Source organism: Geotrypetes seraphini, chromosome 7, assembly GCF_902459505.1.
Source record: "Geotrypetes seraphini chromosome 7, aGeoSer1.1, whole genome shotgun sequence".
In the NCBI taxonomy this organism is placed as follows: domain Eukaryota; kingdom Metazoa; phylum Chordata; class Amphibia; order Gymnophiona; family Dermophiidae; genus Geotrypetes; species Geotrypetes seraphini.
The window spans coordinates 190,666,979-190,683,687 of record NC_047090.1 but is presented as its reverse complement, the minus strand read 5'-3'; the positions used below and the strand labels follow the sequence as shown (position 1 = coordinate 190,683,687).

The following is a 16,709-nucleotide window of genomic DNA, read 5'->3' as shown; positions in this document are numbered from 1 at the left end:
CATTTCTCATTTTGCATAGCTGCATCTCTTTGGGGTAATCCACACACGCTCCATGGCGCGGGATTTCCTGCAGCTGGGTGGTGTCCAGGGCAGAGCACTTTGCAGTGTAGTGATGGTCCTTCTTCAGTTGGGTTGGGGACTCTAGTTATAGTGGGGTCAGTATATTCAGATAACCAGGTAAATTCACTTGCCTGCCAGTCACATTGGAATGGGTGTGTTTTGGGGTTTACCCTATAAATGTAACCAGTCGATGCTGAATATCACACGAAACAGATAATTCTATAAAATTGGGCAGCTAACTTTACACTTAGCATCCAAAGTTGCGTGCGTAAGTTATTATTATTATTTCTTGAACTTGCTATACTGCTTTTCCCACCAAAGGATCTAAGCAGTTTACGTTGGCAATTAATTATTAGCTATAATTGGCCTTAATTACCAAATGTTGTATCTTCAAGGGCCTGGTAATAACATACAAGTCGCTACACAACATGACACCCAGCTACATATCAACCAAACTTCCTCCATACGTCCCAAACAGACCACTCTGCTCCCAAGGAGGAATCACGTCTGCAAATACCTCCTGGTCGCGCTCTCCAACTCCAGTGCGCCAGACGCCTTTCCTACTCCCACTTCCTACCAAGCTATTGGAATCATCTGCCTCCTCACACGAGATCCCTCAAAACCTAATTCTTCCCATAAATCCTGTCACTCCCTTCTAATATACGCTGAACTAGATCCACTCTGGTTGTTAACTGAAGATGGAAATAACCGTATGTTAACTTAAAGACCAAATTGTAGGCTAACCTTGACTCTGTATATCCAACATTACTGTACAAATGTAAATTCATAATTTGTCTGTCTATGCTTTATGTATGTCAACCTTGTTACCCGTTCTGCGCTCGTTGGGGAGGACGGGACATAAAATGAACCCAATAAATAAATAATTGGCACCAGGCAGCTGTTGGCCCTTAGTTGCTGCTCGATAAGTTGCATGCTTAAATTCCAGAGCGCAAAACTTCCAAGGGTTCTGGACATGGGAGGGGCTTAGGTGGGTTGTGACCATATCAACTAAAACTAAACTAAAACTTAATTTTATAAACCGGGTTTTCCGCCAAAAAGGCACTTGACTCGGTTTACAATAATGTAAGTATAGTACATAGATATAGAAGAAGAATGGCTTCGTTTCCAAAGTGTTTCGTAAACAAGAAAGTTTTCAGAGCTTTCCAAAATAAAACGAAAGGGCCTAGACTTCTCCGTGAAAGCAGTTAGGTGCGCAGGTTATAGAATAATAACAATAATAATAATTTTATTTCTTATATGCCGCTATACCATAAGTTCAAAGCGATTTACAACAAGTTACATACAATGAGAGTAAGAGATGTTTACAACAAGAAGTAAGAGATGTTTACAACGAGATACATACAATGAGTGTATGAGATGTAAGGGGAACAGAAAAAGTACTTTCTGGGATACAAATTGCAAATGGAAGAGAACCAAGATGGTTTGAATCAAAAGGATGTATCTAGTCAGAGATTGGGGTGCAGGGGAAAACAATTTGGGTGGAATATCTTTACAAATGGGAAGAAGGATGAGTTAATCTAAAATCAAGAGAATTGGGGATTGGGATGAGGATTGCTGAGTTCCACCAGCCTTCGAGTTTGCGTAAGTGCTTGCATCTAATATTAGGGGTGTAGATGCAAACACACTAGCGCAGAACTGCTGTTGTAGAATTCACGCTCAGTGGGCATTATCCTGGCGCCTAAATTTCAACACCAAACCCTACAATGGTAGAATAGTCACAAGGAGTAGGGCCAAATAAATGGTCTTTCAAAAGGAGGCCTGAGAGGTCCGTACACCTATCTGACAACATTCTGACTGCGGAATGGGATGATTATGTTGGATTGTGGACAAGGAGGAGAGGGGGACAGAGAGGAAAGGGGGAGGGAATATATTTGAAGGGTATGGGGGACACTGCTCCCACAAACGCTGAATTGGGGCACTGGGCAGGCACCGGGAAAGAAGCCAAAGTCAGCTTCCTCTGCGCGCACCTTCTCTCTGATCTTATCCACTCCAGCAAGCCAGTCGCTGAACAGAAAGACTCGAGGTGTCCCCACCAAGTGAGCCTCTGTTTTGCATTTCATCGCGGCCAGTTTAGGGCACTGAACTGGCCTCGATGAATCATCCTAGACCCTTCTGACTTTAGCAGCAGCGATTGACACTGCAGCCACAAACGTTTGTGCCTGGCTGTGCCTTCCATGTTGTGTGCTCTCAATTTACACCATATGATAGCACAATCATCATAAGATTACGACTCCTGATGCAGGCTTTACAGTGCCGAAACACAGCCCCGTGTTGAGCCGTATCTTCTTGGCAGACGCTGAGATCTCGTTGAATCTGTTACTTAATAAAATTAGTGGATGGATCTCCTCGGGCCCCCTTCTTTTGGAGGACCATTTGTCTGGTCTAAATTTCAGCACCATTTCAGCGTCTAAACTTGAAATTTTTGGTAGGCAAGGCAGCCTGCAGTTCCATGGGTAAATGGAGGAGGTCTTCAGTCAGTCATGTTAACCAGGTCTTTTAAATGGTTCCAGGTTATAATAAAGAGTCTGAAAGGAAGATGGTATTTGGAAGAACCTGGGGACAATGTGTGTGTTGAGGTACATCCTGGTCTAGACTTTAATGAAGTTATTGCACCAAATCTGGAACTTTTCCCACTGAACAACTGGGGATACAGGTGAAAACCAGACCTGATTCTAAGGGTCCTGGGTTGATGGATAAGGTTTGAAAATGTATTTGATGTCTGTCCCTTTTTCCCTTGAGCAGCTGGGTGAATCACAGACGCTGGAGCAACTATGGGTAATATCATCTACTGGTTATGGTATGGTGGATGGTCACAGGCATAATGGTGATCTGGGAATAGAAACACATCCCATGACAAGTAACCGCATGTGGAGAGGGGGGTAGTCTCTGTCTCTAAAAGAAAACAAACTGTGGAGAAGCATAATGTTCTTGACTTTCCTTTACTTCTTCAAGATATCTTCGAACAATGGTAAAATAAATCCACACCAAACATATAAAAAAAACTACTGTGACCCGACAAGGGCCATGTTTCAGCTGGCAGCCTTTTTTAAGGGTCCAGTCGTAAAACCAATGGTTGATGTAGTGGAATAGGATATCAATCTGGAAGAGTCCAGAGATTCTCACCCGTCAGCTGAATTGTTACAGTCTATTATGGCGTGTATGTTGGTTCTGGCAGTTGAGCATTTCATGCTGTAGCGTGAATAAAGTCAGGAACCCCAGTATGAGGGCTTGACAGACTGGATAATCTGAGGACGGAGAGGCTGATGGGTAAGAATCTCTGGACTCTTCCAGATTGATATCCTATTCCACTATACCAACCATTGGTTTTATGACCGGACCCTTGAAAAAGGCTGCCAGCCAAACATGGTCTGTGTCGGGTCACAGTAGTTTTTTATATGTTTGGTGTGGATTTATTTTACCATTGTTCGAAGAAATCTTGAAGACATAAAGGAAAGTCAAGAACATTCTGTTTCTCTATAGTTTGTTTTCTTTTGGATTGCTCCTTCTTCTGTGGAACATTGGGTGTTCTTATTTGGTGCTTCATAGTCTTTGTCTCTAACCACATGTGGAGAGGAGAGGACAGTCTCTGTCAGGTAACCACAAATGGAGGGGAAGGATGGGTTGTCAGGTAACCACTTGTGGAGGGGAGGGATTGCCTCTCAAACCACATGTGTTGAGGGAGAACAGTGTGTCAGGTTTCCACATGTGGAGGGGGGAATGTCTCTGTAACCATTTGTGGAGGGGGGACAGTCCATCAGGTAACCACACATGGAGAGGGGACAGTCTCTCTGTAACCACATGTGGAGGGGAGAGGACAGAGGACAGTCTTTTTCAGTAACCTATGGCTCTTTCCTTCAAACTAACCACTTTGGTTTTCCAACACCCTCCCCCCATTTTCCTTTGCCATAGATTTGTGCTATGCGTAGGGCTCTAAATCCAGGGCGGGCACTGAGGAAGAAGAAATGGAGGGTGGAGTTCACTCATACTCATGCCATGCACACTCAGAAACTCACTCACTCACTCATGCACTTGCACTCTGAGCCTTCTCCCTCAACCAAAAATGGGGCTATCGACCCACTCTCACTTCTGTATTCTTCCCAAATGGGAGATTAAAAAGCTCTCACCAAATCTCCTAGTTGGGGGCCGGTGTAATAAGCGGAATGTCAGAGCCATGCGTTGAAGGGCAGCCAATGGTTTACTAACACCTCATAAAGCAGAGTTATGCCCAAATAATTTGCACACAAATTCCCAGATTCTCTGCATGGCACCTACGTTTGGGTGTGATCCTGAGACGTGCGAGCAACTTAACGGGCCAACGAGCAGTATTTGACGTTAATTGCTACCAATCTGGCATGATGCCCAGATCCCATAATGCAGAACTCAAAAGAGGACCAGGCCATGGGTGGGGGAGTGTTCTAAAACGTTGTGTGCATTGTTACAGAATATTGGGTCTCTGCCCACAACTGTGGCACCAGCAGGCGTAAGTCTGGCCCCCAAAGTTAGGCTGAGGGAGTCAGCGCTAAGCCGAATTTTAAGAACCATTTCTAGAATCTGGCCAAAGTGTGTAGAAATGCAGGAGAGCGCACCAAACGTCACGGGAACATAATGCGCAGGGGTGGGAGTAGAAGCAGAATCTATATTTTGTGCGCGAGAGTACTGAATTGGCGCCTGGAGTTGTCTACGTTAGCCTATGTCCTACCTAGACTGACCTTGGGGACCACCTGACCAGTCAGGTTTGCAGGATATCCGCAGTGAAGATACACCAGAGACATTTGCACACCCAGAAGGCAGTGCAACCAAATCTCTCTCAAAGTGGAAGTCCTGTAAACCCAACTGGCCAGGTGGTCCCTGAGGACTGAGTTGAAAACTCATCATTTCGGCTTCTGCAGTTGAACCCTGTTGCTCAGCATCTCCTCTCCCTCATCCCCACCCAGTCATATAATCAGCTCAGCTCCTCAGCGCCCCACCTCAAACATGAAACCCTCACTAACGCTGGCCGCAGAAAGCTGAGCTAATCTGTACTGTTTCTCAACAAAGCCCCGGCTAAGCACTTGGGTCTTCTGGCTACATCGAGTGGATGAACAGCTCACCCCTACTTTACAGTGACATTTAAATAAGCAGTTTGGTGATGTCTGCGAGAGTCTTTGCAAACAGTTTGCTTGTGTGCTAGACACCTTTCTTTCTAGGGCAGGGGTGTCAAAGTCCCTCCTTGAGGGCCGCAATCCAGTCAGGTTTTCAGGATTTCCCCAAGGAATATGCACGAGATCTATTGGCATACAATGAAAGCAGTGCATGCAAATATATCTCATGCATATTCATTGAGGAAATCCTGATAACATGACTGGATTGCGCCCCTCGAGGAGGGACTTTGATACCCCTGTTCTAGAGTGACCACTGAGCGCAGAATCCACACCGAGTCCTCTCTGCTTTTTTACTTCAGCCTCCCACCTCCCCCGATTGCTCCCAGTTGCCGCAACTCTGCTTCTTAATGTCCTGGCTCCTGAAGAGTAAGACTCTAGATGTCAGTCCCTCCTTCTGCAGGGGTTGAGTGAGGGGGACAGTGGCTAATCCTGAATCTGTGAGGTGGCAGCTTCGCTTTGGTGATGGAGGTGGAGGTGGAGGTGGCAGGCCTGGACATTTCTTTTCCTTCCTGTACTGTGCTCTCTCTTGAAAGGTGCAGCTGGGAGGGCAGAATGGATCCTGGGAGATTTACAAGCGGGGGTTATGTTCTGTTCTGTAGGGAAGTGTCAAGCAGGTCTTGGGCTCATCTGCCCTTTACCAGTTGTCACTTCATTCTCACTGGCAATCATGAAACAGCAGCGTCCAATCAAAAGCCTTCAGCACTCTGGGCATGCTGCCAATATCGTAGAGCTAGATGCACTAAAAAGGGTCGGTAATACCATGTGGGTCCATTGCAATCTGATTTTTGGCCTATTCCAAAAGAGCAATTGATGCACCGACAAGTTTTCATGCAAATGATTTGCCTGGAGGTTCGCCGTAATCCCTGTCTCTCCCATCTGATGAATCGCTGTGAGAACAACTCTCACATATGTGTAAAGCCGACGAGGGAAGCCCCGAAGAAGCCTCATGCAGCTCAACTGTTCGGGGCAGGAAACATTTTTTTTCAAAGAACACAAATGTTGTGCGTATTACTTATGTACAATGTCTATCACCATTAAAAAAAAAGACGTTAGCCTCCCCCTCCTGACCACAGCCGACCCCTCCCCCCACCCCCCCAGAACCTAAGGCCCTGATTGGCTCAGATGCTGAAGGCCCCTCCCAAATATTCAGAGGAAGGAGCCCAAGGCCCTGATTGGCTCTGTAATCTGGGATACAGAGGGAGGAACTTAAGACCCTGATTGGCTCAGATGTCTGAGGGCCTTAGGCCACTTCCCATGTATCATATAGAACATAGAAACATGATGGCAGATAAAGACCAACTGGCCCATCTAGTCTGCCCATCCGCAGTAACCATTATCTATTTCTCTTTCTGAGAGATTCCATGTGCCTATCCCAGGCCCTCTTGAATTCAGACACAGTCTCTGCCTCCACCACCTCTTCCGGGAGATTGTTCCATGCATCTACCACCCTTTCTGTAAAATAGTATTTCCTTAGATTACTCCAGAGCCTATCACCTCTTAACTTTATCCTATGTCTTCTCATTGCAGTTTCCTTTCAAATGAAAGAGACTCGACTCATGTGCATTTACATTATGTAGGTATTTAAACATCTCTATCATATTTCCCCTCTCCCACCTTTTCTCCAAAGTATACAGATTGAGATCTTTAAGCCTGTCATCATATGCCTTATCACGAAGACCACACACCATTTTAGTAGCCTTCCTCTGGACCGACTCAATCCTTTTTATATCTTTTTGAAGGTGCAACCTCCAGAATTGTACATAATATAATGAGGTCTCACCAGAGTCTTATACAGAGGCATCATTCAATACCTCCTTTTTCCTACTGGCCATACCTCTCCCTATGCAACCTAGCATCCTTCTAGCTTTCGCCATCACCTTTTCAACCTGTTTGGCCACCTTAAGATCATCACATACAATCCCACCCAAGTCCCACTCTTCCGTTGTGCACATAAGTTCTTTACCCCCTAAACTGTACCATTCCCTCTGGTTTTTGCAGCCCAAATGCATGACCTTACATTTCCTAGCATTAAATTTTAGCTGCCAAATTTCAGACCATTCTTCAAGCTTCACCAGATATTTCTTCATATAAATCTGGGTGTCTACTCAATTGCAGATTTTGATATCATCTGCAAAGAGGCAAATCTTACCCGACAACCTGACATGGGACATATTTCATTGACCCCTCTACTGAAAAAGGCCAACCTTGACCCCTCCTTACCATCAAATTACCGTCCAATAGCAAATATCCCTCTCCTAACCAAGTTATTAGAATCCATCATATCCACCCAACTCTCATCCTACCTAGAAAGATTCTCTATTCTCCTACCCCACCAATTCGGCTTCAGACCCAACTTCAGCATCGAATCCCTTTTGGCCTCACTAATCTCTAAGGTGCAACAACTCCACTCTCGCATCAAATTCGCTGTTCTCCTACAATTCGACCTCTCCGCAGCTTTCGATATCGTCCACCACGATATCCTAATCTTCCAACTCTCCGAAATAGGCATAAGCTCCACAGTCCTAGATTGGTTCTCAAAATTCCTACGCTTCCGCTTCTACACCGTTAACACAAACGGTACCTCATCCCACCCCCCTGGAAGCTGAAATGTGGAGTCCCGCAAGGCTCACCCCTCTCTCCTATCCTTTTCAACATCTACATGTCCTCTCTGAAACTCCTTCATCTATACCCCCTAGAAACTCTCTACACCTACGCTGATGACATCCTCATCCTCCTCGAGACCGACTCGAGCCTCTCTAACCTTGCTGAGAACATATCCGCATGTATAACGAATCTCCAATCCTGGGCCCAATCTGTACAAATGAAACTGAATGAGTTCAAAACAAAACTACTTTGGCTCGGCCCAATATTAGATCATTTACCCACCTCCATCCCACTACCTGCCGGCCCCACTCTTCAGCTTGAGTTTTCAAGCAAAGTCCTAGGCATCGTCATAGACTCCTCTCTCTCCTTCAATGATCACCTCAACTCCTTAGTAAAAAAATGCTTCTTTAGCCTTCATATGTTGAGGAAAGTGAGATCCTGCTTTCATCATTCTCACTTCGCAGTCCTCGTTCAATCCACCATCCTCTCTAGACTGGACTACTGCAATTCCATCTATATAAGCCTAACTAAGAAAAACCTCCATAGACTTCAGCTAATTCAGATCGCCACGGCTAAGCTTATTTTCGCAAAAGGCAAGTTCGATCACATCTCCCCACTCTTCTCCAAGCTTCACTGGCTCCCAGTATACTCCAGAGTCCTCTTTAAATGTGCCTGCTTAGCCTTCAAGATCCTACATGGCGTCCTTCCTCCGATTATCCCACTCTTTTGGAATTCCCCAAACCCACACTCCACCAGACCCTCCCAAAAACTGAAACTATCATTCCCCTCTATAAAAGGTATATCCCGCGCAGGAAAACTTGGAACATCTCTCCCCTTTAGAACCACAAAACTCTGGAACAACCTCTCATCCCCGCTCAGAAATTCAAGCTCCTTCCAATCCTTCCGCAAACACTTGAAAACTTGGCTCTTTTCAAAAATCTAATCACCTCCCGTCCTCTAGTATCCTGTCCCTCTCTATCTTCTTAGTCCCTCTCCTATATCTTTTCATTGTAGTTCCATTCCTCTTAACTCTGTAAACCGTGCCGAGCTCTGCGCCTGCGGAGATGGTGCGGTATACAAACCTAAGGTTTAGTTTAGTAACCCTTCAGCAATATCGTTTATAAAAATGTTATAAAGAACAGGCCCAAGATCAGAAGCTTAAGGCACACCATTGGTAATATCCCTTTCCTCAGAGTGATCTCCATAAATCACTACATAAGAACATAGGAATTGTTGCTGATGGGTCAGACAAGTGGTCCATTGTGCCCAGCAGTCCGCTCACGCGCCAATCCTTAGGTCAAAAACTAGTGCCCTAACTGAGACCAGCTCTACCTGCTTACGTTCTGGTTCAGCAGGAACTTGTTTAACTTTGTCTTGAATCCCTGGAGGGTGTTTTCCCCTATGACAGACTCCGGAAGAGCGTTCCAGCTCTCCACCACTCTCTGGGTGAAGAAGAACTTCCTTATGTTTGTACGGAATCGATCCCCTTTCAATTTTAGAGAGTGCCCTCTCGTTCTCCCTATCTTGGAGAGGGTGAACAACCTGTCCTTATCTACTAAGTCTATTCCCTTCATTATCTTGAATGTTTCGATCTTGTCCCCTCTCAATCTCCTCTGTTCAAGGGAGAAGAGGCCCAGCTTCCCTAATCTCTCTCATTGTATGGCAAATCTTCCAGCCCCTTAACCATTTTAGTCGCTCTTCTCTAGACCCTTTTGAGTAGTACTGTGTTCTTCATGTACGGGGACCAGTGCTGGACGCAGTACTCCAGGTGAGGATGCACCATGGCCCAGTACTATCCTCTGTCGCCTTCCACTCAACCAGTTCCTGACCCAGCCTGTCACTTTGGGACCCAACCCAAGGGCACTGTGTGGTGGATATCTTGAATACCTGACTGGCTGGGTACATATTGAGGATTGGATTGAGAACCTGCAGAGAATTAAAGCAGCAACTGACAAACAAGACCAACCTGGGTTCCTGAAGAGTTGGTCAATTTTGCTTTGATTATATTACATCGGGGGTTCTCAGCCACTCAGATTTTCAGGATATTTACAATAAAAAATGCTTGAGATAAATTTGCATAAATCTGAATGGAAATCAGTTCATGAATATTCATTGTGGATATCTTGAAAAACTAACTGGCTGGAGTTTCTCCCAGGACAAGTTTGAGAATTACTGCATTACATGACAACTATGAGCTAGTTTCAAGTTTATTGGCTTTTAATATACTGACCATCAGCAAGTATCTGGCCGGTTTACAATAAAAAATTTGAAGGAAAAATAAATAGATAGTTTAGAAATAATCGAGGTGTGCACTGAGGACATTAACTAGACAAACTTGAAAGTGAGGGAAAATGGGAAGGATGGGGGGAAAGTTACATGTTAAAAGAAGAAAGGAGAAAGAGGGAAGAGGATAAAACAAATAGGGTGGGATCGCTTTATAAAAGCGGTTGGTTAAATATAAAAAGGAAGAAAAAAGATGAAGAATGGATAAACTAATGTAAGCGTCTGACTTTTGTCCTAACATCTGGCACCCCTGGGTCACCGTGGCCTTTCCAGATGATGCTCACCACCGCTGTCCTGATGGAGTGATCCATCTGGCCTTTGGGGAGTTGGAACTTTATTTACACAACTGTGAATATGATGGTCATCAATAATCCACATATCTAATAGTTGGAACATCAGTTTTACGGTTCACCTTTTATCGATTTTACTCAGTCTATGCCCAGCTGATTATTTCTAGTACTAAGCAGCCTACAAGAAAGATTTAACTGTGTTTAACTTGGCCCACACTCATTTATAGCTTGTGAGACATCCCAGATACCACCCTTACCCTTCTCCTCCTTACTGTCAAGTGGTTGTTACTGGCTTGTGCTGCAGTGATACCTCTCGACTTTTGCACACAAATATTTCCTTTCTGCTTATTTCCATGCAACAGCTTTGTTCCTCAGTGTATCCCCCAGGATCCTCAAATCATATCCTCTTGTTCTAGAGCTTGCTTTCCAATGGGAAATATATTTTTACCTGAATGTTTCATATCTCCTGCCTGTCCTCTAGGGCAGTGGTTCCCAACCCTGTCCTGGAGGACCACCAGGCCAGTCGGGTTTTCAGGATAGCCCTAATTAATATGCATGGTGCAGATTTGCATGCCTGGCACCTCCATTACATGTAGATCTCTCTCATGCATATTCATTTGGACTATCCTGAAAACCCAACTGGCCTGGTGGTCCTCCAGGACAGGGTTGGGAACCACTGCTCTAGGGTATAGCCCTTAGTTCTGGCTAACAGGGATTTTGCAAGTCTTTCTCCAGACCTTCTCCACTCCATCTTTATCCTTTCGAAGGTAGGGTCTTCTACTACTTCTTCTTATCATTTCTGTAGTGAGGACCGATTCCCTGAGGAGCTCCACCTCTCATCTCTCTCCCCTCTGAAGGAATTTAATGTATCATCCTTTCTGTGCTTTATATCACTCCTTTGATGTTCCACACTGTCGAAAGAAATACAAGTGTGCTACAACATGCATCCGCCCATATCCGGCTCGCAAAGAAATTGATTGTGTCAGATAAAATCGATCTCCTGCTAAAAGCATGCTGTCTAAGATCAAGCATTCTGCCAGATTTAACCTATTTTGCTCTCCTTCCTTCAAAGAGTTAATCTGTAGAGAGTTCGTCCAAGGGTCTTGAGAACCTGGTTAAGATGTGAATTTTGGCTATCTGGTAAGTATAACCTGGGCTTGGTATTGGCTTTGTAGCTCTCTGAAGCATTGAAAAGAGGAGACTGAGAGGGGACATGATAGAAACATTCAAAATACTGAAGGGAATAGACTTAGTAGATAAAGACAGGTTGTTCACCCTCTCCAAGGTAGAGAGAACGAGAGGGCACTCTCTAAAGTTAAAAGGGGACAGATTCCGTACAAACGTAAGGAAGTTCTTCTTCACCCAGAGAGTGGTAGAAAGCTGGAACTCTCTTCCGGAGTCTGTCATAGGGGAAAACACCCTCCAGGGATTTAAGACAAAGTTGGACGGGTTCCTGTTGAACCAGAATGTAAGCAGGTAGAGCTGGTCTCAGGGCACTGGTCTTTGACCAAGGGGCTGCCGCGAGAGCAGACTGCTGGGCATGAAGGACCACTGGTCTGACCCAGCAGCAGCAAATTCTTATGTTCTTTCTTTAACTAGGGACATTTCCACTCATGTAGATTCCCATCAAGGCAAGGGCAGCAAGCTGGGATGGGGGGGTAAGGGAGGGGAGGATCAAATAGCCCTTGAGTCAGTCTGCAAACATGCAGAATCAAAAGGAAATATGGTGCCAAGAATGCTGTGGGTACGATTTCGTCAAATTGTGACCTCTCCCTAGGTCAGAAACTTCCTTAAAGTCTGCAGTCACAATTCTGGGGATTATATCACTAGATACTAGAGGTAAGAAATGTTATCAGGCTTGGTTTCATTTTATTATTCTTTCAAAACCAATGGAATGTTTAGATATTGCTCCATTCAACCCGACGTTTCCCTCCACGAGAATACATGCAGAGGAGATGGAAAGAATTCCATGAGCCATGTTCTGCAGGCTTTCTAATCTTCTTTAATGATTCTTAGATACTGATTTGTACTCTTCTACTTATTTCCTTAGTTCTCTCAGCAGCCTTTGACCTTTTCAACCATGACCACTTTCTCTATAGGTTATGTGGTACTGGTATCGTGGATGCAGTTCTAGGTTAGTTTTCATCCTGTCTCACTAATAGGACAAATAATGTCTCCTGACAAACCAATAATTCAGTTTCTTATACTCTCCTTTGTGGAGTCCCTCAAGACTCCACACTGGCTCCCGTCCTAGAAACATGGCGGCAGATAAAGGCCAAAGAGCCCATCCAGTCTGCCCATCCACAGCAACCACTATCTCTTCCTCTCTCCAACAGATCCCATGTGCCTATCCCAGGCTTTCTTGAATTCAGACACAGTCTCTGTCTCCACCACCTCTATCGGGAGACTGTTCCATGCATCTACTACCCTTTCTGTAAAAAATTATTTCCTCAGATTACTCCGGAGCCCATCACCTCTTAACTTCATCCTATGCCCTCTCATTCCAGAGCTTCCTTTCAAATGAAAGAGACTCGGCTCATGCGCATTTACTCCACATAGTTATTTAAACGTCTCTATCATATCTCCCCTCTCCTGCCTCTTTAATATCTTTATAGTTCCACTGTTAACTCTAATTCAGTCTTAAAACTGAGCCCTTTTAGTATGCTGATGACATACAGATACCAACATAACCTCTAGTTGCCTGTGGGAAATGTTTCTCCTTAATGGTAAATTGGATACAGTAGCCAGAAACTTAAACCCATAAAAATCTCATGACCTTCTAGTTTCCCACAAAGACCCACATCTCCTCAGCTGCTCCCATCACTGTAACAGGAACTATAATTCCATTCAGCTCCTTGAAAATCCATTTCTTAGAGCGTACTGGAACAGGGACTCACCTAGAAACCCAGATTTGCAAAGGGCAACTAATGAAATCCAACATTTTATCTGTTGTCTACTGAAATGGTTAGTGAGGAAATGTGTCTTTCTTTTTCACTGTTGAGTTAGATCTCATATAAGTTTCTGTCCCATGCATAGATTTGCCTGTCTTGAATATTTGGTTGCTATTGTTTGAATGCCTCAAGAGATATGGAAGGATAAAGTGAATATACTGTCTAAACAATTTTTTTTAAGAAACAATTTCAGAGCAAATGATTTCTTTTATGATTTCTTCTGATTGTAGAACATGAATTCTTTTAAGTCTGGTCCCATCCCTATCCTGGATTGGTCCCCCAGTTTTCTGGAGGAGCAATCAGAACTTTGGGGAATCCCAGACTGTCAGGGTGATCCTGCTTCCTGATGTCTAACATCACTTCCTGTCTCTTGGAAGGACTGTTGGGGCAGGAGCCTCTTGCACTAGTCCAATAAGATGCAATGCATTTTGATCTCAAGACTAGGGTTCCCCTATGGCTCTAGAAAAAGGGGGGTGGATTGAGACATGGAACTAAAACCCGGATGTCTCAATCTGTCCTCCTTTTTCTGGAACCATAAGGCAACCCTACTCAAGACAGAAGTCCATCCTCTAGGTAGAGGAATGTTGGAACTGAATTGGCCCAGTTCACAGGAATCAGCTCTGCTGGCAGGATACATTCCTGGTTCAGAACTACAGTAGCCTAGATTCTGCAAGAGGAGGGAGTTGACTGCTTTTGGGCAAAGTTTAGAGTAGTGGCTGAGAACCAGGGAATGCCACTGAACATAAGAACATAAGAAGTTGCCTCCGCTGAGGCAGACCATAGGTCCATCCTGCCCAGCGGTCCGCTCCCGCGATGGCCCATCAGGCCCATTGCCTGAGCAATGGTCTATACCTATCTATACCCCTCAATCCCTTTTTCTTCTAGGAATCTATCCAAACCTTCTTTGAAACCACTTAATGTTTTCTTGTCTACAACAGCCTCTGGAAGCGCGTTCCATGTATCCACCACCCTCTGAGTGAAAAAGAACTTCCTAGCGTTTGTTCTAAACCTGTCCCCTTTCAATTTCTCCGAGTGCCCCCTTGTACTTGTGGTGCCCCTTAATTTGAAAAATCTGTCCCTGTCTACTTTTTCTATGCCCTTCAGGATCTTGAAGGTTTCTATCATGTCTCCTCTAAGTCTTTGCTTCTCCAGGGAGAAAAGTCCCAACTGCTTCAATCTTTCGGTGTATGGGAGATTTTCCATTCCCTTTATCAGTTTAGTTGCTCTTCTTTGTACTCCCTCAAGTACCGCCATGTCTTTCTTGAGATACTGACAGACCTTCTGATCTCGGGGGATTTGTTTAGATTGTGATCGCTCTGAGGATAAGTAACTCCACTTGAACTATTCTCGAGAAAGGTGTGAGCTAAATCCAAAGAATGTCCTTGAATGTTCGCTCTTTTCACATCCCAGGCAGTTCACGTCATTCTCTCTCTCGCATGCTTATTTGAGAGGGATCTGGCACCTGTGGCATTTTCACCTCTGTCATTCGTTCACACGGGTTTTGAGGGTCTGGCTGGAATTTTCCCTGGGGGAGTGTTGAATGAATCATAACTGCCCAGAGAGTGCTGTAGGCTTTCGATGACCTTGGCTGGGCTAATGATCTGCCACTGCACTTATTCTGAAATCATTCTTCATTTTATCTGCTTCAATGTTTCACCTGTCCTGATGAGAATGGCCAAGGCAGGTTATGTAAAAACAACAAATATATTAGCAGCAATTTATCAGGAGCAAAATTGCCTGTGTGTTTCTATCTAGCCTATGGTGGCAAACATCAAGCAACTTCATCTTTGCTTGATGTTAGCATAAATTCTGTGAAATGGAATCAGATGTGGTTTCAGTTTTGCTCTCTGTCTCACCTTTGTCTGTGTTGCCTCTGCTCCCCATCTCATATATACTTCTCCTTAATCTTTTCCTCTTCTCTCCTGCTTTTCTCTGCTGTCTTTGTCCCTCGTTCTCCATCTCTATTTCCATTCTATCTTCCTGTGCGCTCATCTTTGGAAAGCAGCCTTACATCTCTCTTCTATGGGGAGCAGAGTGAAAAGGAGAAATCACCTTCAGAGTCAAGCCCATCGGATTTAGACAGCAAGGATGTGGTAAGTCCATGTATTGGGGAGTGTGGTGGGGAGGGATTAACAGTGAAATGGCTGAGCCTCCTTATCTGCTTGACAATACCAGTGGAAAGCATGAGTAGTGAGTGCCAAAGAAGACGCATTTTTCTGGAGGTAAAGGATTTCCACTTGATGTACTTACTTCAGTTTGACAGTATTCTGGAAGAGATGGATGTTATGGGCAGTATATTGGAAGGGATGGGCTTGTAGGACATTAATATGAAATGGATGAGTTTGACAGTATTCTGTGTGAAAGTCAGTACGCTCAAAAGGACATGTTTGACTGCAGAATATGCTGGAAAGGTTGGGTTTGATGAATGTGATAATTATTGAGGATGGTATGCTAGAAAGAATGACCTTGATGGACAATATGCTGAAGCAAATAGGTCTGATGGATCTTAATCTGGACTGGAAAGGATGCATTTGATCATTGGTATTCTGAAAAGGATGGACATGACAGAGAGTGTGTGGAAGGAGATGGACTTCATGAAATGTAGAGATGAATTTGATTGCTAGTTTGCTGAATGGGATCGGTTTGATGGATAATCTGCAGAGGTGATAATGCCAAGGGGTATAGACAGATTGGTCTGTTAGATGGTAAGCTTAGGAAGATGGATTTGATGGAATATACAGTATGCTAGACGGTTCTCTTAGGCTTCCGCTGCTGGCATCATGATTATTGCTGTTTTCCAGCTCTCGCCGTGTCTGGGTAGGTAGAACCGACGTTTCAGCCATCAGCAAACACTGAAGAAAGCCACAGCATGATGGCTGTAAGGTCGGTTCTATCTGCCCAGACTTGGCAAGACCCGGAAAACAGCAACACTCATATATGTTGGAAGGGATGAAACTGATGAGAGCTTTACTCCAGGGGATGGAGTTGTAGATCCTCACTGGAAAGTAGAACTTGTCTTGGTAATGTTACTGCTGGTTGCAAGGGCATACATAAGTTCAACCTGCCCTCAGTATCCCATAGAAAATCTTAGAATTCATACAGTAACCTAGTATATGATAGCAGATAAAGACCTGAATGCCTGACTGTGAAAATAATATGCTCAATCTACCGGTATAGAAAGGAGAATTCAGCAAAAAAATTCCAGCGTGTATACAAATCAAAGAGCTCAATATTCAATCTGGTTTGACCGGACAAGAGAGGCTCCTTCCGAGCAGGTCGGCTGCCTATATTCAGTGTCACTTCACCACGGAATGTCAGCACTAATTGATCTGGGGAGGAAGTGGCAGGTGTGCGAGGAC

At 44.5% G+C, this 16,709-nt stretch overlaps 1 protein-coding gene across 11 annotated transcripts in view; it reads left to right on the top strand.

Annotated features, from left to right (window-relative positions):
- The window catches only part of TMEM63C (transmembrane protein 63C), a 140,027-nt gene that overhangs the window by 44,864 nt on the left and 78,454 nt on the right, over positions 1-16,709 (top strand). For 7 of the 11 annotated variants that reach the window (XM_033951570.1, XM_033951561.1, XM_033951562.1 and 4 more), the window contains exons 5-6: positions 2,824-2,856; positions 15,356-15,443. The exons of 1 other annotated variant lie outside the window; for it this stretch is intronic. In XM_033951570.1, the coding sequence (XP_033807461.1) occupies positions 2,824-2,856; positions 15,356-15,443 (121 nt within the window). Of the gene's footprint in view, positions 1-2,591; positions 2,658-2,823; positions 2,857-15,355; positions 15,444-16,709 lie in introns of all 11 variants that reach the window. 3 more of the 11 variants (XM_033951573.1, XM_033951569.1, XM_033951571.1) reach the window with 2 other exon arrangements.